Source organism: Diceros bicornis, chromosome 13, assembly GCF_020826845.1.
Source record: "Diceros bicornis minor isolate mBicDic1 chromosome 13, mDicBic1.mat.cur, whole genome shotgun sequence".
Taxonomy (NCBI): Eukaryota; Metazoa; Chordata; class Mammalia; order Perissodactyla; family Rhinocerotidae; genus Diceros; species Diceros bicornis.
The window spans coordinates 33,941,406-33,960,732 of record NC_080752.1 but is presented as its reverse complement, the minus strand read 5'-3'; the positions used below and the strand labels follow the sequence as shown (position 1 = coordinate 33,960,732).

The 19,327-nt window shown below is 54.1% G+C and overlaps 1 protein-coding gene across 8 annotated transcripts in view; it reads left to right on the top strand.

Annotated features, from left to right (window-relative positions):
• ZBTB17 (zinc finger and BTB domain containing 17) overlaps nucleotides 1-19,042 on the top strand; it is a 32,589-nt gene extending 13,547 nt beyond the window's left edge. For 5 of the 8 annotated variants that reach the window (XM_058552968.1, XM_058552969.1, XM_058552972.1 and 2 more), the window contains 14 exons: nucleotides 11,200-11,406; nucleotides 13,275-13,463; nucleotides 14,128-14,268; nucleotides 14,615-14,740; nucleotides 15,616-15,854; nucleotides 15,951-16,093; nucleotides 16,204-16,504; nucleotides 16,959-17,046; nucleotides 17,142-17,258; nucleotides 17,351-17,471; nucleotides 17,717-17,847; nucleotides 18,169-18,378; nucleotides 18,483-18,572; nucleotides 18,655-19,042. In XM_058552968.1, the coding sequence (XP_058408951.1) occupies nucleotides 11,200-11,406; nucleotides 13,275-13,463; nucleotides 14,128-14,268; nucleotides 14,615-14,740; nucleotides 15,616-15,854; nucleotides 15,951-16,093; nucleotides 16,204-16,504; nucleotides 16,959-17,046; nucleotides 17,142-17,258; nucleotides 17,351-17,471; nucleotides 17,717-17,847; nucleotides 18,169-18,378; nucleotides 18,483-18,572; nucleotides 18,655-18,938 (2,387 nt within the window). In that variant the 3' untranslated portion in view covers nucleotides 18,939-19,042. Of the gene's footprint in view, nucleotides 1-11,199; nucleotides 11,407-13,274; nucleotides 13,464-14,127; nucleotides 14,269-14,614; nucleotides 14,741-15,615; nucleotides 15,855-15,950; nucleotides 16,094-16,203; nucleotides 16,505-16,958; nucleotides 17,047-17,141; nucleotides 17,259-17,350; nucleotides 17,472-17,716; nucleotides 17,848-17,960; nucleotides 18,379-18,482; nucleotides 18,573-18,654 lie in introns of those variants that run through there. The other 3 variants (XM_058552973.1, XM_058552975.1, XM_058552974.1) reach the window with 3 other exon arrangements.
• The last annotated feature ends 285 nt before the right edge of the window (nucleotides 19,043-19,327 follow it).

Below are 19,327 nucleotides of genomic sequence, written 5' to 3'. Positions count from 1 at the left end.
ACTGTGGGACTTCCTGACTTGTTTTTCTGCTTCTGGTCTCCCCCCTTTCAGTCTGCTCTCTATACTGATGCAGCCAGAGTGACCTTTCAGAAATGTGAGCCTGGGGCCAGCCAGGTGGCGCAAGCGGTTAAGTTCGCGCGCTCCACTGCAGCCACCCGGGGTTTGCCGGTACAGATCCCAGGTGCGCACCGTCACACTGCTTGGCAAGCCGTGCTGTGGCGGCGTCCCATATAAAGTAGAGGAAGATGGGCATGAATGTTAGTCCAGGGCTAGTCTTCCTCAGCAAAAAGAGGAGGATTGGCAGATGTTAGCTCAGGGTTGATCCTCCTCACAAAAAAGAAAAAGAAATATGAGCCTAACCGTGGCCCTCTCTTGCTTAACCCTCTGGCTTGGCTCCGGACTGGCCAGGATGAGTGCTAAGGCCTGGTGTGGCGGGCATGGCCCTGCGTGCCTGGCTCCAGCCTGTCCCTCCAACTGCATCTCTCACCACTTTCTCCACTCGCTCGTTACTCTTGTGATGAGGAGGTGTGCTGTCCCCCCTCTGCCCAGTCCCCCAAGCATGCACACCATTCTTGTCATACACGTACACCATTGCTTATGCTGCCCTCTGCCTGAACGTCCTTCTTGCCTTTGGTCATGTGTCTTTTTAGATGTGGCTAGGTACCATATCCTCCCAGGGGTGGCACCCTTTCAGCATTCATCAGAGGGCAGTGACAGAGTCTTGAGTCTCTCTCACCCTGGTGGAAGGGCCTCGAGGGTGGGTGCTCAGACAGGCTTGGCCTTATTCCCCGTGGAGCCGCCAGCTCCCAGCAGGGCAGCTGCACTGGGTAGTGCTCTGCAGTCGGCTTTGAACTACATGTCCGCAACACTGTCCTCTCAGCCCACCAAGTTTGAAGACTGGACCCTTGAATCCATCTATATTTAACTTGAGATGGCAGTTCTTCCCAGGCTTTCTGCCCTGAGTTGCACAATAACAACGGCCTGACAGCAGAAATTTGAAGCCAAATGGGAACAAAGTCCGTGTGCTCTTTTGTCGCATTGGACCAGGCTGCAGTTCCTTTGGTCTCCACTGACCACCTTCCTGAGGCTTTGACCAGCTGCCTTATGGGAAAGGAGCCGTGCGCTTCACTGGTAAAGGGAGTTCACTTGGGATAACCTGGTTTGTTTTGTTTTAATTAATTCACTTTTTTCCGCTTTTTGTTTAACTGTGTATTTTTTTTCCAATTATTTTATTGAGGTCATATTGGTTTATAACATTGTGTAATTTCAGGTGTACGTTCTTATATATCAGTTTCTGTATAGACTGCATCATGCTCACCACCAATAGTCTAGTTTTTATCTGTCACCTTACATATGTGCCCCTTTACTCCTTTCCCCCACCCCCCTCCCCCTTGCCCTCTGGTAACCACTAATCTGTTCTCTTTATCCATGTGTTTGTTTATCTTCCACATTTGAGTGAAATCATATGGTGTTTGTCTTTCTCTGTCTGGCTTATTTTGCTTAACATAATACCCTTAAGGTCCACTCACGTTGTTACAAACGGGATGATTTTGTCTTTTTTTATAGCTGTACTGTATGTATATGCCACATCTTCTTTATCCATTCATCAGTTGATGGGCACTTGGGTTGCTTCCATGTCTTGGCTATTGTGAATAATGCTGCAGTGAACATAGGGGTGCGTAAATCTCTTGGAATTGTTGATTTCATGTTCTTTGGATAAATACCCAGTAGTGGAATAGCCGGATCGTATGGTATTTCTATTTTTAATTTTTTGAGAACTCTCCATACTGTTTTCCATAGTGGCTGCACCAGTTTGCATTCCCACCAGCAGTGTATGAGGGCTCCCTTTTCTCCACATCCTCTCCAACCTTTGTGTTTAACTGTGTATTAGTTACAGACTTGTGTTAGAGAAGTAATATCTAATTCCACTTTTGCCAATATTTGCACAATACTTCCTGTTATTTATCTTCTTTAATTCTCACAATCATCATTTATATGATGGTTTTTGTATTTAATGGATGAGCAATCTAGAACTCAGAGAAGCTTGCCTGAAGCCCCCTGGTAAGATTGGAGCCAGGATTCAGATGCGTGTCCTGTGATTCTGAGTCCATTGGTCTTTATTTTCTTTATCCAATCCTTACTCCCATGGAGATCTCATTCCACCTGTGGCTTTAATCATCTCTACTTTAGACATCACAACTGTGATTGGCCAAAACAGAACTCTTGCTTCCCCCCACTAAATCTCTGCCCCACCATCATTCCTCATCTCAGTAAATGGCACCACCACTCGGCTCATTTCTCAGGCTAAAAATTTTAATGTCCTCCTTGACTCCTTTTTTTCCTCAAACCCACATCTACTTGATCAGCTAATTATGTTGGTTCTCTCAAAACATATCCCTAATCTGACTACTTCTTGCCTTTCCTGCTGCCACCTTGATGGAGGCTGCTTCCCTCTCTTGCTTCTCTACTGGTGTTCCTATGTCTGCTCTCACCCACTTGCAGTCACTCTTCTGCTCTCAGCTCTGCTAGGGCATCCCAACATATTTAGAAGAAACTGCGAAGTCTCACTTGCCTCTAAGACCTTGAGTGACCTCAGCCTCTGCTGCTACCAACCTCAGCGCTTCTCCTTCTCCCACTCTCCTCCTCCTCTCCAGGCACGCCGGCCCCTTGCCAAGGTCACGCCTGTCTCAGAGCCTCTGCATTTGCTCTTTGTGTCTGTAACGGTCCCTGGGCTAATAGTGGCGTCTCGCTCTTGCACTTCATCCAGGTCTTTGCTTAAATGTCACCTCCTCAGAGAAGTCCTCCGTAACCCTTTTCTTAAATATTAAATAGCCTCTGCTTCTCTGACCCCTCAGCTTGCTTTAGTTTTCTTCACAGCCCTTAGTATGTGACATAAATATTATATTGATTTATTACCTGTCTACCCCACTAGGCTCAAGGCTCTAGTACAGTACCTGAGACAAGCAGAGAGTGAGCACTCATTAATAAACATTTGTGACAATCTTTAGTCTTTTCTCTAGGTCTGTTTCCTGGTTTATGGGCTGAGGCCTCCTCGAGGGGAATGCAGTAATTATGAGTAATTGTGCACTGGTATCACACCATGGATTTTCTGTATATTGGGGGAGATTTCTCATTCATGTATATAGAATTGTTTTCAAATATATATAGATGCTGTTGTGATTAATAAAATGGAAATTCATTTTTCATAGTGGTTTTTGTCTATTATTCTCTCAGTTAACAAGCACCAGAAGTATAATTATCATTTTGTGAGGGTCCACAGGCTGTTTTGATCTCGAGTTAGTCATACTCAGAAAGGCCACAGATCACTGCTCTATACAATGCCTGTTCCCCAACTTGATTTGTAACCATTTGAGAGCAAGGTCCTGGGGTAGGTGCTATAAACAGCTGTAAGGGAGAAGTAAGAAGTAGTCCCAGCCACAGCCAGCACCGAGTCTCTTCAACTTGGTACAGGGGAGACGAGGCACTGTAGCAGTGTAACTTCGGGCTGTGTTGGTGTGTCGCCACTGCTCAGGGAGAATTGGGGAGGGAGTGGGAGTGGAGGATGTTGGGAGAATGATCAGATACCATGCAAATCCCACATGTTCTCATTTTGTCCTTTTGATAGTGAGGCCCTTAATTTACCCTGTGTCAAGTTTCCAGGGTCCCCAGAGCAAGTACTAGCATAATGGATTCTACACTGACGTGGGTGCACTGGGATACAGGACAGCACTTTCTTTCAGGGACGGGGATGCCCGCTCCCTCTTCAGAAGTGTCATTAGGGCCTGGCCCTGTGGCGTAGTGATTAAGTGCACGTGCTCCGCTACTGGAGGCCTGGGTTGGGATCCCGGGCGCGCACCGACGCACCGCTTGTCTGGCCATGCTGGGGCCACGTCCCACATACAGCAACTAGAAGGATGTGCAACTATGACATATAACTATCTACTGGGGCTTTGGGGAGAAAAAGGGGAAAAAAGATAAAAATCTTAGAAACAGTGGTAGTGGTATAGTTTGTAAAGCAAAGTCAATATCATAATTTAATTTTATACTTATATATTATTTTTAGTAAAAAAAAATCAATGTGTTTTATAACACAAACTTCAGCAAAGAAAATACTACCGAATCTTGGCTGGTAGGATTATGTAGAAGGTAGTAGTGATTTTGAGGGTGGGGGCCACTGTCCAGTAGAAGATGAAATATCAGAATGTGGGGCTGTCGGGAAGGGCTGAGTCAGGTTTGTATGCTTATCTAAAGGGGAAATTGATTTTAAAAGTTTGAGAAACACAAACTTAATGTAAGAGCTGTGTTTGCTGGGCAAGGAGGAAAGTGCCAGAAGCGCTGGCTTTGTTGATCTTTGCCACGTTGCACTGAAAAGTGACGAGTTGTCACACTGGGTGGGTGGTAGGATTAGGTAGGTGTTTCATGTTTTCAAGGCTGGCCTGCTGTGAATTTCCATTTTCTTGGCCCAAGTCTGTGTGTGCTAAGCTGTATACAGGAGCCACCTGTATTTCTAGAAAATCAGGAATGCTGAGCAACTGGAAGCCAAATGGTGATTCCTCTCACCTGCTTCAGGTTCCTCAAGGCCCCTGGACACGAGATGGCTGTGTCTTGTCCAGGCCCGCAGCTGGCAGAGCATGTTCCCGGAGCCAGGACTGTTGCTTGTCAAGATCAGCATCTCCTTGTGGTAGGCCAGTTGTTTCCTGGCTTAATGGCTTCCCTCTGGGTGGCAGTTTGGAAACACTGCATGCAGTTTAGTGCTTGCTAATAACCTGGGTGATAGTTCATGTTTGACACATGCCCATTTGACTCTGAGATGGAGCAGTGCTCTGTGGACCCACTGAGAGCTCTGGGCAGGCACTCCACTTCACCCAGGGGCACCCCCGGGGTTTAACAGAACAGTTGTTCAGTATAAAGTGCTTCCCCGACAGAGAAAATCGCTCTGAATGGTTCTTGCCCAATGCCCTCCCTTCACTCCCTCCCTCTCTTAATGTTAATCAGGCTCCAGGATTTTTCCAGATTGCCTTTAGAAGGAATAATGGGTTATGATTACAACTTCTTAACAAGGTCAAGTCACTAAATAGTTATCAAATGCACCCGAGGTACCCAGCATAAAAGGATATGTAGAACCACTGATATGATCTTTGGCCTTAAAAAACCCATAATCTGCATCTCTGCTTCCTGGTAACAATAGTTTGTTGAGTGCTTACCATGTGCCGGGCACCGCACAGGCCCTTTGCTTACATTACCTGATTTAATCCTGTAACGACGTGGGAAGTAGTCCCATTGGCCCCATTTCGCCAGAGGAGAAGCTCTGCTGGAGATCAGCTGCTAGTATGGTGGGTGGCGAACCTGGATTCAGGTCCTCCCTGGCCTGACCCAGAGATTTTGCTGCCTTCTCGGGGCTGAACCCCTTCTGGAATCCCTAAGTCTTGGAGGCAGCAGTACAGAACTCGGCACCCAGAGTAGCCATGTTCTTAGTTTTTAGGTGATTGGGCTGTGCCTTGCCTGGCACCATGTTGCTTGGCATGTTGAAGAGACTCCATAAATGCTGTTTCGTTGTTACTGGGGAGATCTGGGATTCAAGTTTTGTTGAATTGTGCTGGTGGCTTTCCCGCCCCAGGGAGAACCCTCTCTTAGTCCGCAGTCTGTTACAGATGTGTTGGAACTGAAGGACAGTTGGGAGGGGTTGTGTTTTCTGGGCCAGCCTCCCTGAATCCCACTCCTGAGCCTTTGCGGCTCTTTCATCTCCACTGAGACCTGAGGCCCCGGGACTCAGCCGCGGTGACAGCAGCGGGAAGCATGGTTGGAATTAACTCCATCTTTGCTCGGATTGAGTGTGGCACCTGTACCTCACTTCTTTTTAGTTAAATATTTTGAAAAACGTCCCCATAGAAAAGTATATGAAATGTACACATTTAGTTTAAATAGTAAATCTGGGCATTTCCAAGTAAAGAAATAGAACACTCCCGTATCTCAGAAGACCCCTGATGGCCCTCCTCCCATCCAGAGAGAATGATTTTTTGTGAGTCATTCCCTTTTCTACGTAGTTTTACCATCTGTAGCAGTTCTCTTGCTGTAAGCAAACCACCTCAAAACTGAGTGGCTTAACCCATCAGCAGTTTATTATTTCTCCCAATTTTGTGTGTTGACTGGGCAGTTTTTTTGTTCCACGAGGTGTTGATGTCATTCATGTGACAACGCCCAGCTGGTAGCTGGGCTGGAAGGTCTACGAAAGCGACTCTTATGCTGGAGCCTTGGTGCTGTCACCGGGGGCATCTCAATTCTTCTTCATGTGTCCTGTGCACGTTGGTGTCTCCTCCAGGGCCCCTCCGTATGTCCTCTCTCTCCAACAGGAGAGCTTGGACATCCCTATAGTGGGGTGGCTGGATTCCAAAAGAGTAAAGCAGAATGTTCTAGACCTCTTAAGGGCTAGGCCTGGAACTGGCACAGAGTCACTGTGTCCTGTTGGTCAGAGCTGTCCCAGGGCCACCCAGATTCAGTTGGAATCTCATAGCAGGTGTGGCCGGGTGAGGGGAATTGTTGGTGGCCATCCTCGGAGACTAGTGCCCACTATCCGTGTCCGTGTTGCTTAGCTGGGCCTGTTTGGAATCACACTGCAGGGCTTCCCCGGGTCCCTCACTTTTTCTTTCCCAAATGAATTCCTTGTGAGACAGGCCAGGGCTATGTACCCAGCCAGGCTTTTGGTCATCAGGAGAGCATCCCGGCTCTGACACCTGAGGTCTCCCCCATTAATCAAGGATAACAACTGAGCAGCTGGCAAGTGGTGTCCCTGGAAAGGTGCCCGATTGCAGTCAGGAGTTTGTGTTCGAAGGTCAGGTCAGTCTCGGAGTGGGCGAGTCGTGTGCTGCTCTGGGGCTTCATTTTCTGCATCTAACATGAGGACTTTGGGCTTGATGGGCTTTGTGGTCTTGTTCCGTTTGTGTTTCTGTAGGTCTAAGTTTTTAGGGTCTTTCCTAGAAGTAGCTTTAACTAAGGCCCACGTTTATCACCCTTAAAGCAAGATGAGGGGCCGGCCCTGTGGCTTAGCGGTTAAGTACGCGCGCTCTGCTGCTGGCGGCCCCGGGTTTGGATCCCGGGCACACACTGACGCACCGCTTCTCTGGCCATGCTGAGGCCGCGTCCCACATACAGCAACTAGAAGGATGTGCAACTATGACATACAACTATCTACTGGGGCTTTGGGGGAAAAAATAAATAAATAAAAATTTATTAAAAAAAAAAACTATTTAAAAAGCAAGATGAAATAAGGAGGAAGGGATCTCACACTTGTGTTGGAATGAAGGGCCCCGCATACCAAGGGTGGGGCCGATGGGAACAGCACTTTGTCACCGACGTGGTAATGAGAAGCAGACTGGCTGTGGATCTTATTATTGTGTCTGAAGTCTCCTCAGACAGTGACCCCTCATTGTGCACTCAGGACAGGCAGCTCCCACCTCCCTGCCTGTGGTACCCACATGTCCCACTGTGTGGCCCAGGCAGGTGCATCATCTTCCATACTCTCACCTCTTTTCCTGGACCCCTCTAAGCTTGGCCAGATCCTGGTGGGTTCCTGTCACTGTGGAGTGTAAACGAGAAAACAGGAGACAGTCAGAGGATTGCTCTGATCGTTCTAGAGCATTTCACGTGGGTTTGGAGTAGGGGACTGCCTGGTTCTAGCTCAGCCTCTCTGAGGGAAGGACCAAGCCAGCTGGCCCCTCACCTGCTCACCACATTGCCTTGGGGAGCAAAAGACTGAGCTTTTTAGCAGGCAGTTAGCTGGTGGAGGTGAGCGCTGGAAGACAGCGGGGGTGGGGGGAGGCTCTGAGCTTCACCTGCTCCTCGAGGGGTGCAGTTAGAAAATCCACAGAGCCTGCTGCTGACAGCATCTCTGTGGATGACAGCATTTAGCACTTGGCAAGCCCCCCGGGGCTGCGCTCACACTCCCTGGGGGGCTGATCACATGACTGGGCTTGTGAGCATGTGTTGAAGGCTGCTTATCTGTTTGTGGGAACGGCCTTCTTTTTCTTTCTTTTTCTTTTAGTTCCTCTTTCTACTTTCGCTGCTCCGTCCTTTTCTTTTATCCTCTCTGGTTTTCTCTCTTCCTTTGCTTTCTTTGATTTTGCAAGAACAGATACTCTTTTAGGAGTATTTCTCCGTTGGAACAGCTTTGGAGGCTGCCTCTGAGGAATTCTAGAGGCCTCTGGTTTTCTCCTCCCGACACCCACATCTGGGGAGGAGCCCACTTCTGGGCGGGCATCTCGCGTCAGAAGAGTGCAGTTAGCATTGGGTGGAAAGCATGACTCATGGGCACACAGCTGCTCTCCTGTGTGGGGGCGAGTGAGGGGACTGGAGGGACTGGGCCACCACCCACCCTCTCTCAGGGTCCCTCACCGGCCTTCCCCCAAGGCCTCTGAAAGTGAGCACGCCCCCACCCCCCTGGATTCAGCCCCAGGAGAGCTGGGCTTTGCTGTCCTTTCCCTGGAAGCTCCTGGGTAGGTGGCAGCAGGAAGGCTTGTGGCACCCCTGGGTCCCAGGCAAGGCCGATTAATCCGTGACCTTTGAGTCGGCAGGCCCCTTCCACCCTGCTGGCTGTGAGTCTTTTCTCACATTTATCTTCCCAGCAAGTCAGATCGCTTTCCAGCTGGAGGGTTCTGCTTTCCGCAGGCTCCAGCCTAGGGGCCTGGGAAAAACCCTGTCCCTTGGAGGGGTTCAGCCAAAGCTCCCTGGTTGATTCTGAGCCTTGGAGACACTTCTTCCCAGCTCAGTTTTCGGGTTGGCTCCTGGTGAAGGTGCGGGAGCCAGGTCCTGCCAGGAGGGAAGGGTTTAGCCCTGACTCACAAGTTCCAAACGGGCTTGTTGTGAAGCTGGTGGAGCATTTGGCCCTTGTGGGCCCTGATGTTCCCTCTCTTTCTGCACTTGGGAGAGATTTCACCTGGGGGCTCTTGAGGACATAGAAGGTGACTGGGGTTGGGACATGGGCTGCCCACGCACACATGCACACGCCTGTCGGCTCACATGGCTTTCTCCACGGCAGCGAGAAGACAGCTCTGGGGTTGATTTGGCCCAGGCCTCTCCTCAGCACCTGTCTTTGGTTCCCTTTACTCCTTGCCTGCTGTGTACTCCCTTCAGGGCCCAGGCCTAAGTGCCTTGGCCTGGGTGTTTAACCCATGGACTAGACATTGGTTCTTTTCCGTGTTCTCCAAAAACTTCTCTGTTTTTAGCTTTTACCCGCTTGGTAACAGAGCAGCCAAAATTCTCCCTTGCATTCCTTAAGGTCACAAATGGGAACTTGCTTTTCCCAGGGATTGAAGACCTAGAGAAGGATGCCTTTATGAGGTGTCCTCTGTCAGTAGTGGCTTTTGGTCCTGGGGCTCCATGCTGCTGCCAGCTGGTTTGGCTCTGGAGAGGGTTGTTGAGCAAATGCAGAGGGCCCAGCTGCCTCCTGTCTACCTCTTAACTCCAGGGCTGGCTTCTGGCTCTTCTTGCTAATGCTTAAGAGCTCTAGCCACAGGCGCTTATAATATAACTCAGAGATCCAAGAAGCCGTGCCTCTGTCTGGGAGCTCGTGTGTGAGGCTGGGACCAGAGGACAGTCTGGGGATGCTGGAGGGAGGGAAAGGATGCTTCCAGGTTCCCGGCAGCTACAGCTCTGCACTCATGGCTCAGAGGCCTGCACTTTGTGGCACACGGCCTGTTTCCAGTGCCACGTTCCCCCTTACTTGATGGAGCCCTGCCCACCTACCCAGTGACTTCCCCCAGCTCAGCAAATACACACCCCCACTTTTGAAAAGTTTCCAGACGCCACAGGGTGGGTGGGCTTTGTGTCCTTCAAAGCTGATCTGTGCTGGCTAAGCCACAAGCATAGGGGCGTGGCTTTCACTGCGGCTCCTCACAGCCAGCCACCCGTACATGGCCACTGCAGCTCCAGAGCGCAGCACGGTGACTCACCCCCAAGAGGCTGATGTAACAGGAATAGTCGGAGCCAGTGAGGGGCTGCTGAAACTTGGGGGCTGAGAGCCCCAAAGTGTCACTCTCACCTGCTCCGAAACAGCCTGGGGCAGCTCTGAGCAGACCCAGGCCTCGGAGAAGAGGTTCTGGAAGAGCTGGCAGAGAAAGTACTGCCACTTAGCAGATTCTGGGCCAGGGTGTGACAGCCTGGCTGTGTTGGATCTATGTAATGTGGTCCCAGGAGTGGGCATTGACTTTTATTTTGAAGTTGATTCTTTCTCAAAAGGAGGGCCTGCTTATTTTCCCTAGAAAATGCTGATCTTGAGACTGACTGGTGTGGTGTTGAGGGGGAGGGGAGAGCTATTTTAGATACTTCTTTAGTCATAGCTGGTGCAGTTCATGTTTATTTGGCACCAGGCCATGGAATTTTTCTGAGCATTTTTACTGAGACAGTTGTGGGATTTCCAGGCATTAACTGAGGCCTTTGACAGAGAAACTGCACCAGGCCAGCAGCTCTTGGGGTCAGGATCGGAGTTCATTCTTTCTCCAGGGACAGCCTGGAGAGGTTTCTGGAGGCAGAGGACTCCACAACTTTATGTAGTTCCCTGAACCCATGAGTCAGAGAGAGACAGAGAGTGATCCCCGCCCCAGAGGGCAGGGCTTTGCCAGAGGATGAGGAACTTGCACAGAGCCCTGTGGCTGCAGCGGGAGCGGGGCCGATGCCTGAGATGCTGGGTAATGAAACATCTGCCTTCCCAAAGGCATATATCACCTGTGCATGACAGAATGAGAAACATAAGAACAAAATAGGAAGATTTTCATACAGCCAGATGTGTCCAGTTGAAAGATCTGTCCTTTATTCCAAGATTATGTCATGCATTCTTTTTGTAAAAAAGTGCTAAACTGACCATGTCTTTTTTTTTTTGAAAAGCTGACAGTAATCAATGTTTTGTGTTTGTTTATTTTTTGATTTTCTAATGTCGTTACCTAGCAGGACACAAAGGTGGCTGTTTGTGTTGGTCCCTTGATGCTTTTTGGTTTGGGGAACTTTCCTGGCCAGTAAACCCAGGAGTCTAGGAGCCGCTGGTCCGTCTTGGCTTGCAGAGGGCATCTGGAGGTCTTTGCCCTTTGTGGACTTGTGTTAATTCTCCGTCTCACCTACATTTCTCACCTGGAAGTTTTGGGTTGACTGTCGAGGCCGTTTGGTGTCCTGTCTCCGTGCTAACACGAAGGCCCTTTGGCTCTCCCTCCCCAGCCATGGATTTTCCCCAGCACAGCCAGCATGTCTTGGAGCAGCTGAACCAGCAGCGGCAGCTGGGGCTTTTGTGTGACTGCACTTTTGTGGTGGATGGTGTTGACTTTAAGGCCCATAAAGCAGTGCTGGCAGCTTGCAGCGAGTACTTCAAGATGCTCTTCCTGGACCAGAAGGATGTGGTGCACCTGGACATCAGTAACGCGGCAGGTACCCCGTTGGGTCCAGAGCCGAGCTTATTGAGGGCCAGGAGCTTAGCTGGCCTTGTGCCATGCAAAGCCCTCCTGACACAGCCCCTGCCCTCCTGGGAGTAGCAGCTTCAAGCTGTGAGGTTTGCCAGGCCTCCCACGCAGGACTCAGGCTGTGGGCACATGGGTAGCAGGTTCCTACTATGACTTGGGGGACTGTTTTGATGGGGAGCAGGGTGGTAAGGGGAGAACTGGCAGGAAGAGTTCATGATAAGCTCCAGGCCGGAGTGAACCTAGGACAAGCTCATCAGGAGGGGCAGAGAACCAGGGGGGCTCTGAGCCCCTGATCCCTTTCCATTACTGAATCAGTCCTGAACCCCCTTCCCCAGTGCTAACTGTGATGGAGACGGCAAAGGCTGGGGCCAGGAGAGGTGTCAGGAAGGCCTTGGGATTGAAGAAGGAACTGGTCCTAGATTCGGGCTCCCAACCCAGAATGGCATGACATCCGTGAGAAGGTCGGGGCAAGGTGTTGTTCCCCCATTTTACAGCTGTGGAAACTGAGACCCAAAGAGGTCAGGGGACTGGCCTGGAGGTCAGATAGAGAGTTTGTGGCAGAGCCCTGATGAAAGCCTGTGCAGACACACTCTAGTTGGAGTGTCATCTGGTGGTGAAGTGTAGTGGTTGGGTAGAGTGTAGAGTGGGCATTTACACCCTCTGTCCTCCATGCAGCGTAGATGTTCACACCCTCTGTCCTTCATGCAGGGCAGGTGTTCACACTCTCTGCGCACACCCTCTGTCCTCTGTGCAGAGCAGGCATTTACACCCTCTGTCCTCCATGCAGGGTGGACTTTCCCACCCTCTATCCTCCCTGCAAGGCAGGTGTTCACACCCACTTGTCCTCTGTGCAGGGCAAGTGTTCACACCCTCTATCTTCTGTGCAGGGCAGGCATTCACACCTTCCGTCCTCTGTGCAGGGCGGGTGTTCACACCCTCTATCTTCTGTGCAGAGCAGGCATTCACACCTTCTGTCCTCTGTGCAGGGCAGGTGTTCACACCCTCTATTTTCTGTGCAGAGCAGGCATTCACACCTTCCGTCCTCTGTGCAGGGCAGGTGTTCACACCCTCTGTCTTCTGTGCTGAGCAGGCATTCACACCTTCTGTCCTCTGTGCAGGGCAGGTATTCACACCCTTTATCTTCTGTGCAGAGCAGGCATTCACACCTTCTGTCCTCTGTGCAAGGTGGGTGTTCACACCCTCTATCTTCTGTGCAGAGCAGGCATTCACACCTTCTGTCCCCTGTGCAGGGCAAGTGTTCACACCCTCTATCTTCTGTGCAGGGCAGGCATTCACACCTTCCGTCCTCTGTGCAGGGCAGGTGTTCACACCCTCTGTCTTCTGTGCTGAGCAGGCATTCACACCTTCTGTCCTCTGTGCAGTGCAGGTATTCACACCCTCTATCTTCTGTGCAGAGCAGGCATTCACACCTTCTGTCTTCTGTGCAGGGCAGGTGTTCATGTCCTCTGTCCTCCTTTCAATCCTCTGTTCTCTATGCAGGGTAGGCGTTCACACTCTCTGTGCTCTATGTAGGGCAAGCATTAACCCCTCTGTCCCCCATTCAGGGTGCACATTCACACCCTCTGTCTTCATGCAGGGTGGATGTTCACACCTTCTGTCCTCTGAGTGTATGCTTCTTTTTGGAGGCTGTTGTCTGGGCTGAGAATCCCCAGGTTGCCCCCATCTCTCCCAGCACAGGCAGGAGATGGGAAGATGGTGGCCTGCCACGCTGCATTTCACAAAGCCCTGGCTCCTGCTTCCGAGTGGAGTGGCTGGGCAGGTTGCTGGTGCCAGACCTCAAGGTGGGTCCGTGACGGCTGTCTGTGTCCTTGGCAGGCCTGGGGCAGGTGCTGGAGTTTATGTACACAGCCAAGCTGAGCCTGAGCTCTGAGAACGTGGACGATGTGCTGGCTGTGGCCAGCTTCCTGCAGATGCAGGACATCATCACAGCCTGCCACGCCCTCAAGTCACTTGCTGAGCTGGCCGCCAGCCCTGGGGAGAGTACGGAGGTCTCAGCTGTGGAAGGTAAGATTATTGCTAGGCTTTCCTTAGCAGGTGGCTTTTGATGGGGGCTCTGCCTCTGACTCTCTGTGTCACCTCTCTGGGTCTCAGTTTCCTCATCGGGCCTTGCCTGCGTTGTGGGTGCCGGTGAGGATTAGCGGCAGTAAAGTCTGAGAAAGGCCTCTCGGGGGCCCTTCTCCCTGCCCCTCCCCGCCGTCCACCAGTTCCCTTTGTGCTCTGCTGCCTGAGAGATCCGGGGAGCTGTGCCTGGCTCAAGGCCTTTGCACACGGGGTCCGCCCCTCTGCAGCTCTCCTCTCCCCTGCCCTTCCCTCTGCTCGCCTGACCACCTCAGAAAGGCCCGGCCCCCCTGGTGGGGCCAGAGTCCTTGCAGTGCGTGTTCAGAGGGCCATGCCCCTCTCCTCCTATGCACTGGCATCTGGTCAGCGGCATCATTGTGCGTGTGAGGTCTCTCCCCACCTAGTCTATGACTGCTGTGTCCGGTGCCCCACCGGCAGTCTGGCGTGGAGTAGGCGCCCTGTGAATAACTGCTTGAACAAACCAACAAACCCCTACTTAGATGTATCCCCAGGGAGGATCTGGGAGAGCTAGCAAGTTCTGGGCCACCTCACCCCTCCAAGTGGTGGGCACTTGATGGGAAATGGCAGGTCTGTCCTGTTCCATCTCCAGGAGGGGACAAAAGAGCCAAAGAGGAGAAGGCAGCTGCCACCATGCTGAGCGAGCTAGACCTGGCCGGAAGCAGTCCACCCACAGGCCCAGGCAGGGAGCCCAAAGAGGAGCGAGGTGGCCAGGCTGAGAGCACAGCCAGTGGTGAGTTGTGATGTGAGGACCTGGCTGGCTGCCCCATCACCACCCAGCAGCCTGGGCCCCAGTGCAGTGAGGGGCTTCCTTGGGAGGCTTCTGGGGGAGGGAGGGACAGTGGCGCAGGCAACTGCACCCCTTGAGCTCCAGTCACCCAGAACGACCCATTGTTTGTTCTGGAGCTTCTGTTCCAGCCAGAGGAGAGGCACAAGCAGTCTGAACTTGGATATACTGTCCCCCGCCCCACCCCACCCCCAGGCCATAGCCACTACCAGGGGCCTAGTCCAGGAGAGCCATCCAGCTGCTGGACAGAGGGTCTTAGTCCAGCCTCGGTGTCCCCAAACCACCCCCCCAGGTGCAGAGCAGACGGAGAAGGCCGATGCCCCCCGGAAGCCACCACCTGTGGAGCTCAAGCCCGACCCCACGAGTGGCATGGCTGCTGCTGAGGCCGAGGCTGCCTTGTCAGAGAGCTCAGAGCAAGGTACCCTCCCTGAGCCAGGGCCAGCCCTCACTCACACTTCCCCCCGGGTCCCTCTCCTCCTACCTCCATCTGATCCCACTCTGAGCCACTCTTTCATTTTAGCTCTTGAGTCGACATCATCTTTTCTGATTCTCTTTTTTTTTTTTTTTTGAGGAAGATTGGCCCTGAGCTAACATCTGTTGCCAATGTACCTCTTTTTTCTCCCCAAAGCCCCCTTACACAGTTGTATATTCTAGTTGTAGGTCCTTCTGGTTCTTCTTATGTGGGATGCCACCTCAGCATGGCTTGATGAGTGATGAGTAGGTCCGTGCCCAGGATCCAAACCAGCGAACCCTGGGCCGCTGAAGCGGAGGGATGCGCGAACCTAACTGCTACGCCACCGGGCTGGCCCCTCATTCTCAAATTTTGACATCATTTCTGGTTGTGCAGCCTGGCCACGCTTCCTGTTAGCACAGAAGCGTTGCTGGTGCAGCACTGGCCCTTCTGCTTCTTCCTGGCACTGAGCCCTCTGAGGGAGCCTTGCAGCCCACAGCACTGACCCCAGTGTTTGTTGGCTGACAGCACCCTTCCTGCTGTGCAGCCAGCCTGGGGTCCCTGGTAGACCAAGGCCCACCAGCATCCTCCAAGCAGCGATGTCCCAGTCAGCAAGACCACTGGTACCTCCTCTAGCCGTTGTTGGGGACCTTTTGTTTGTAGCTCTCAGACATTGCCGGGCCCCTGGTAGGTGCCCACATGGAGAGATGGGACAGCCCCAGGCCTGACTTGGCCAGTTGCCAGGTTGGCCTCCTGGCATTTGTCTGGCTCTGAGGTCACATCCCTTTGGAGGCTCCTTCTCGTCCTCCCAGGCACCTGAGTGCCTGCCCTTCTCGTCACAGAAATGGAAGTGGAGCCAGCCAGGAAAGGAGAAGAGCGAGAGGAGGAGGGTGCTGCACCCGCTGTGGTCAAGGAAGAGGGGCCGCAGCTGGAGAGGGGAGAGGCCCCCGAGGAGAGCGAGGAGTCAGCGAGCACGGACTCGGGCCAGGAGCTTGGCGCTGAGGCCCGGGGTCTGCGCTCGGGCACCTACGGCGACCGCACGGAGTCCAAGGCCTACGGCTCTGTCATCCACAAGTGCGAGGTGCGGCCTGCAGGGGGGCCGGCCCTGCCTCCTCCCACCCCCTGCCCCCTGCCTCCGCAGCCCCCTCACGCCCCGCTTCCCTGCCGCGCCCTGCAGGACTGTGGAAAGGAGTTCACGCACACAGGCAACTTCAAGCGGCACATTCGCATCCACACGGGTGAGAAGCCCTTCTCGTGCCGGGAATGCAACAAGGCCTTCTCCGACCCGGCCGCGTGCAAGGCGCACGAGAAGACTCACAGGTACGGGCCCCCGCCGGCGGGCCCCAGGCCCCGGCCTCCTCGCCCCAACCTGCCCCAGCCCTCTTTGGAACCCAGCGACCCCTCGTCTCCCTGTCGCCTCTGACCACCAGCCCGCTGAAGCCCTACGGCTGCGAGGAGTGTGGCAAGAGCTACCGGCTCATCAGCCTGCTGAACCTGCACAAGAAGCGGCACTCGGGCGAGGCGCGCTACCGCTGCGAGGACTGCGGCAAGCTCTTCACCACGTCTGGCAACCTCAAGCGGCACCAGCTGGTGCACAGCGGCGAGAAGCCCTACCAGTGCGACTACTGCGGCCGCTCCTTCTCCGACCCCACTTCCAAGATGCGCCACCTGGAGACGCACGACACCGACAAGGAGCACAAGTGCCCTCACTGCGACAAGAAGTTCAACCAGGTGTGCGGACCCTCGTGGGAGCGAGCCCACAGGCCCGCCTGGCATCTGGGTCCTTGCAGGCTGGGGGTAGGGGGAGGCGGCCCCTGCACTCCAGGAGCTTCCCCGCTCAGGGCCAGTGGCCCTCGGGGAGAGACAGACTTAGTGGGAAAAAGTAGGTGGTGTTGGCTGAGTAGAAAATGACCCTGCCCCAGATGGAGCTCTTGCTTGCTCTGCTGAGGAAAGTGGGAAGGCGGGTTGAGTCAGGGTGGGGTTTGGGCTAGAAAGAACTGGGGTGGAGTGGTTTTCCCTTTCACTGCTGGGACCTGGAACGTTCGACTGGCCTCAAGGAAGGATGGAGCCATCCGCAGGCCCCTGGGAGGACCGAGAATTGATTGTTCCCATTGGGAGGGGCTGCTGAGGGGGCCTGAGGCCCAGTTCTGTGGGGTGGCCCTTCTGACCCCCTGCCTGGGCATAGGTGGGGAATCTGAAGGCCCACCTGAAGATCCACATCGCAGATGGGCCCCTCAAGTGCCGAGAGTGTGGGAAGCAGTTCACCACCTCAGGTAGGGCCAGGGCTCGCCTGGCTGCCCTCATGCCTCTCTGCTCCTCAGCCACCTAGCGGTGCCTCATGCCAGGCCCTCCCTTGGTCTCCCCCCAGGGAACCTTAAGCGGCACCTTCGGATCCACAGCGGTGAGAAGCCCTACGTGTGCATCCACTGCCAGCGACAGTTTGCCGACCCCGGCGCCCTGCAGCGGCACGTCCGTATCCACACGGGTGGGTGAGCAAGCCCGGTGGCGCCTGGGGGCTAGGGAAGGCACATGGGGAGGAGAAGTAGATGCCAACACCTTCTCCTGCCCCGTCCCCAGGTGAGAAACCATGCCAGTGCGTGATGTGCGGCAAGGCCTTTACCCAGGCCAGCTCCCTCATCGCCCATGTGCGCCAGCACACTGGGGAGAAGCCCTACGTCTGTGAACGCTGTGGCAAGAGGTGCTGCCCCGTCCGTCCCACCCATGCCCAGGGTGCCGTGGGGTCCCCGGCGCCCTGCACGGTGAAGGGGGTCAGATAACAAACTTAGGGCTCAGTTGGGAACTGGGCAGACTGCTGCCCCAGCCCAGGCGAAGGTCTCAGGGGTCCTATTCAATCTAGAAGATGAGGCAGGAGGCCCCAGCCCAGCTCCCCTGGCCCCAGGCTTGGGCAGTTCAGTGTGAGCCCCTCCCTCTGTGGCCCTGCAGATTCGTCCAATCCAGCCAGTTGGCCAATCACATTCGTCACCATGACAACATCCGCCCCCACAAGTGCAGCGTGTGCAGCAAGGCCTTCGTGAATGTGGGGGACCTGTCCAAGCACATCATCATCCACACTGGTGAGCGTGTGCCCACCTGCCTGCTTGTCCCATCCCAAGCCCTGTTCTCGGTGGGCGTGGCGGGAAGGGAGGTACCCCCAGATCCCAGCCTTGAGTGCTGGCACTTGCTGCAGGTGGCCTTGAAAGGAACTTCAATTCACATGAGGACTGCATTTTCTTAGAGTTTCCAGAAGGTGCAGGGGCCACTGGAGTCTTCTCTGCAGCTCTGGTGGCCGCCCCAGAGCACTTGCTGGAAGAGACAGGGCTGCCGGGGAAGCTGGAGGCCACTGAGGTCCTCCCCACCTCCCCAGTGGCAGGAGAGAACCTTGCCTCCTCCCCCAGGAGAGAAACCTTACCTGTGTGACAAGTGCGGTCGTGGCTTCAACCGGGTGGACAACCTGCGTTCCCACGTGAAGACCGTGCACCAGGGCAAGGCAGGCATCAAAATCCTGGAGCCAGAGGAGGGTGGTGAGGTCAGCGTAGTCACTGTTGATGACATGGTCACGCTGGCCACCGAGGCACTGGCAGCAACAGCTGTCACTCAGCTCACAGGTGCGGGCTCTGGGCAGCAGAGGGTGGTCACGGGCAGCTTTACCCTGGGGTGGCAACAATGGGGCAGGTGCCTCTGGCTTAGACCCTGCTGATTCTGCCCCCAGTGGTACCAGTGGGAGCCGCGGTGACCGCCGATGAGACAGAAGTACTTAAAGCCGAGATCAGCAAAGCTGTGAAGCAAGTGCAGGAAGAAGGTAAGAGGGGCCACCCAGGGCGTGAAAGCTGGGGGACTCCAAGGGTTCTTCCCATCCTGACCGCAGCCCCTACCTCCCACAGACCCCAACACCCACATCCTTTATGCCTGTGACTCCTGTGGGGACAAGTTCCTGGATGCCAACAGCCTGGCTCAGCACGTGCGGATCCACACGGCCCAGGCACTGGTCATGTTCCAGACAGATGCGGACTTCTACCAGCAGTACGGGCCAGGCAGCACGTGGCCGGCCGGGCAGGTGCTGCAGGCTGGGGAGCTGGTCTTCCGTCCTCGGGATGGGGCCGATGGCCAGCCCGCTCTGGCAGAGACGCCCCCCACAGCTCCTGAATGTCCACCGCCTGCCGAGTGAGCAGGCATGCCTCCTCCTGACCGTTTATTTAAGGACGGATGGCACCCTAGAACTGAGAGGGGTGGCCCCGTTCCCTAGAGAGAATAAATTGGATTATTTTCTAATGCTGCCTATAGCTCCCTGTGGGGGTGGGGTGGGGAGCTGGCAGCTGTGGCTGATGCCACGGAAGGGCTGCTCACCCAGGGACCGGCTGACAGAGACCTGCTTCTCGGGAAAGCCAGGCTGTCCCTCCTGCGGAATGAGACTGGAGCCCCGGGCGCTAGAAGCAAGCGGGCTTCCTGGCCCCGAGTCGGGGTGTGAGCCAGCAGGCTCTGGGCCAGAGAGACCGTGGCTCCACACGCCCCACCCCTCATCCCATCTCCTCTTTGGGCTTCACGTCTGTTCAGCTG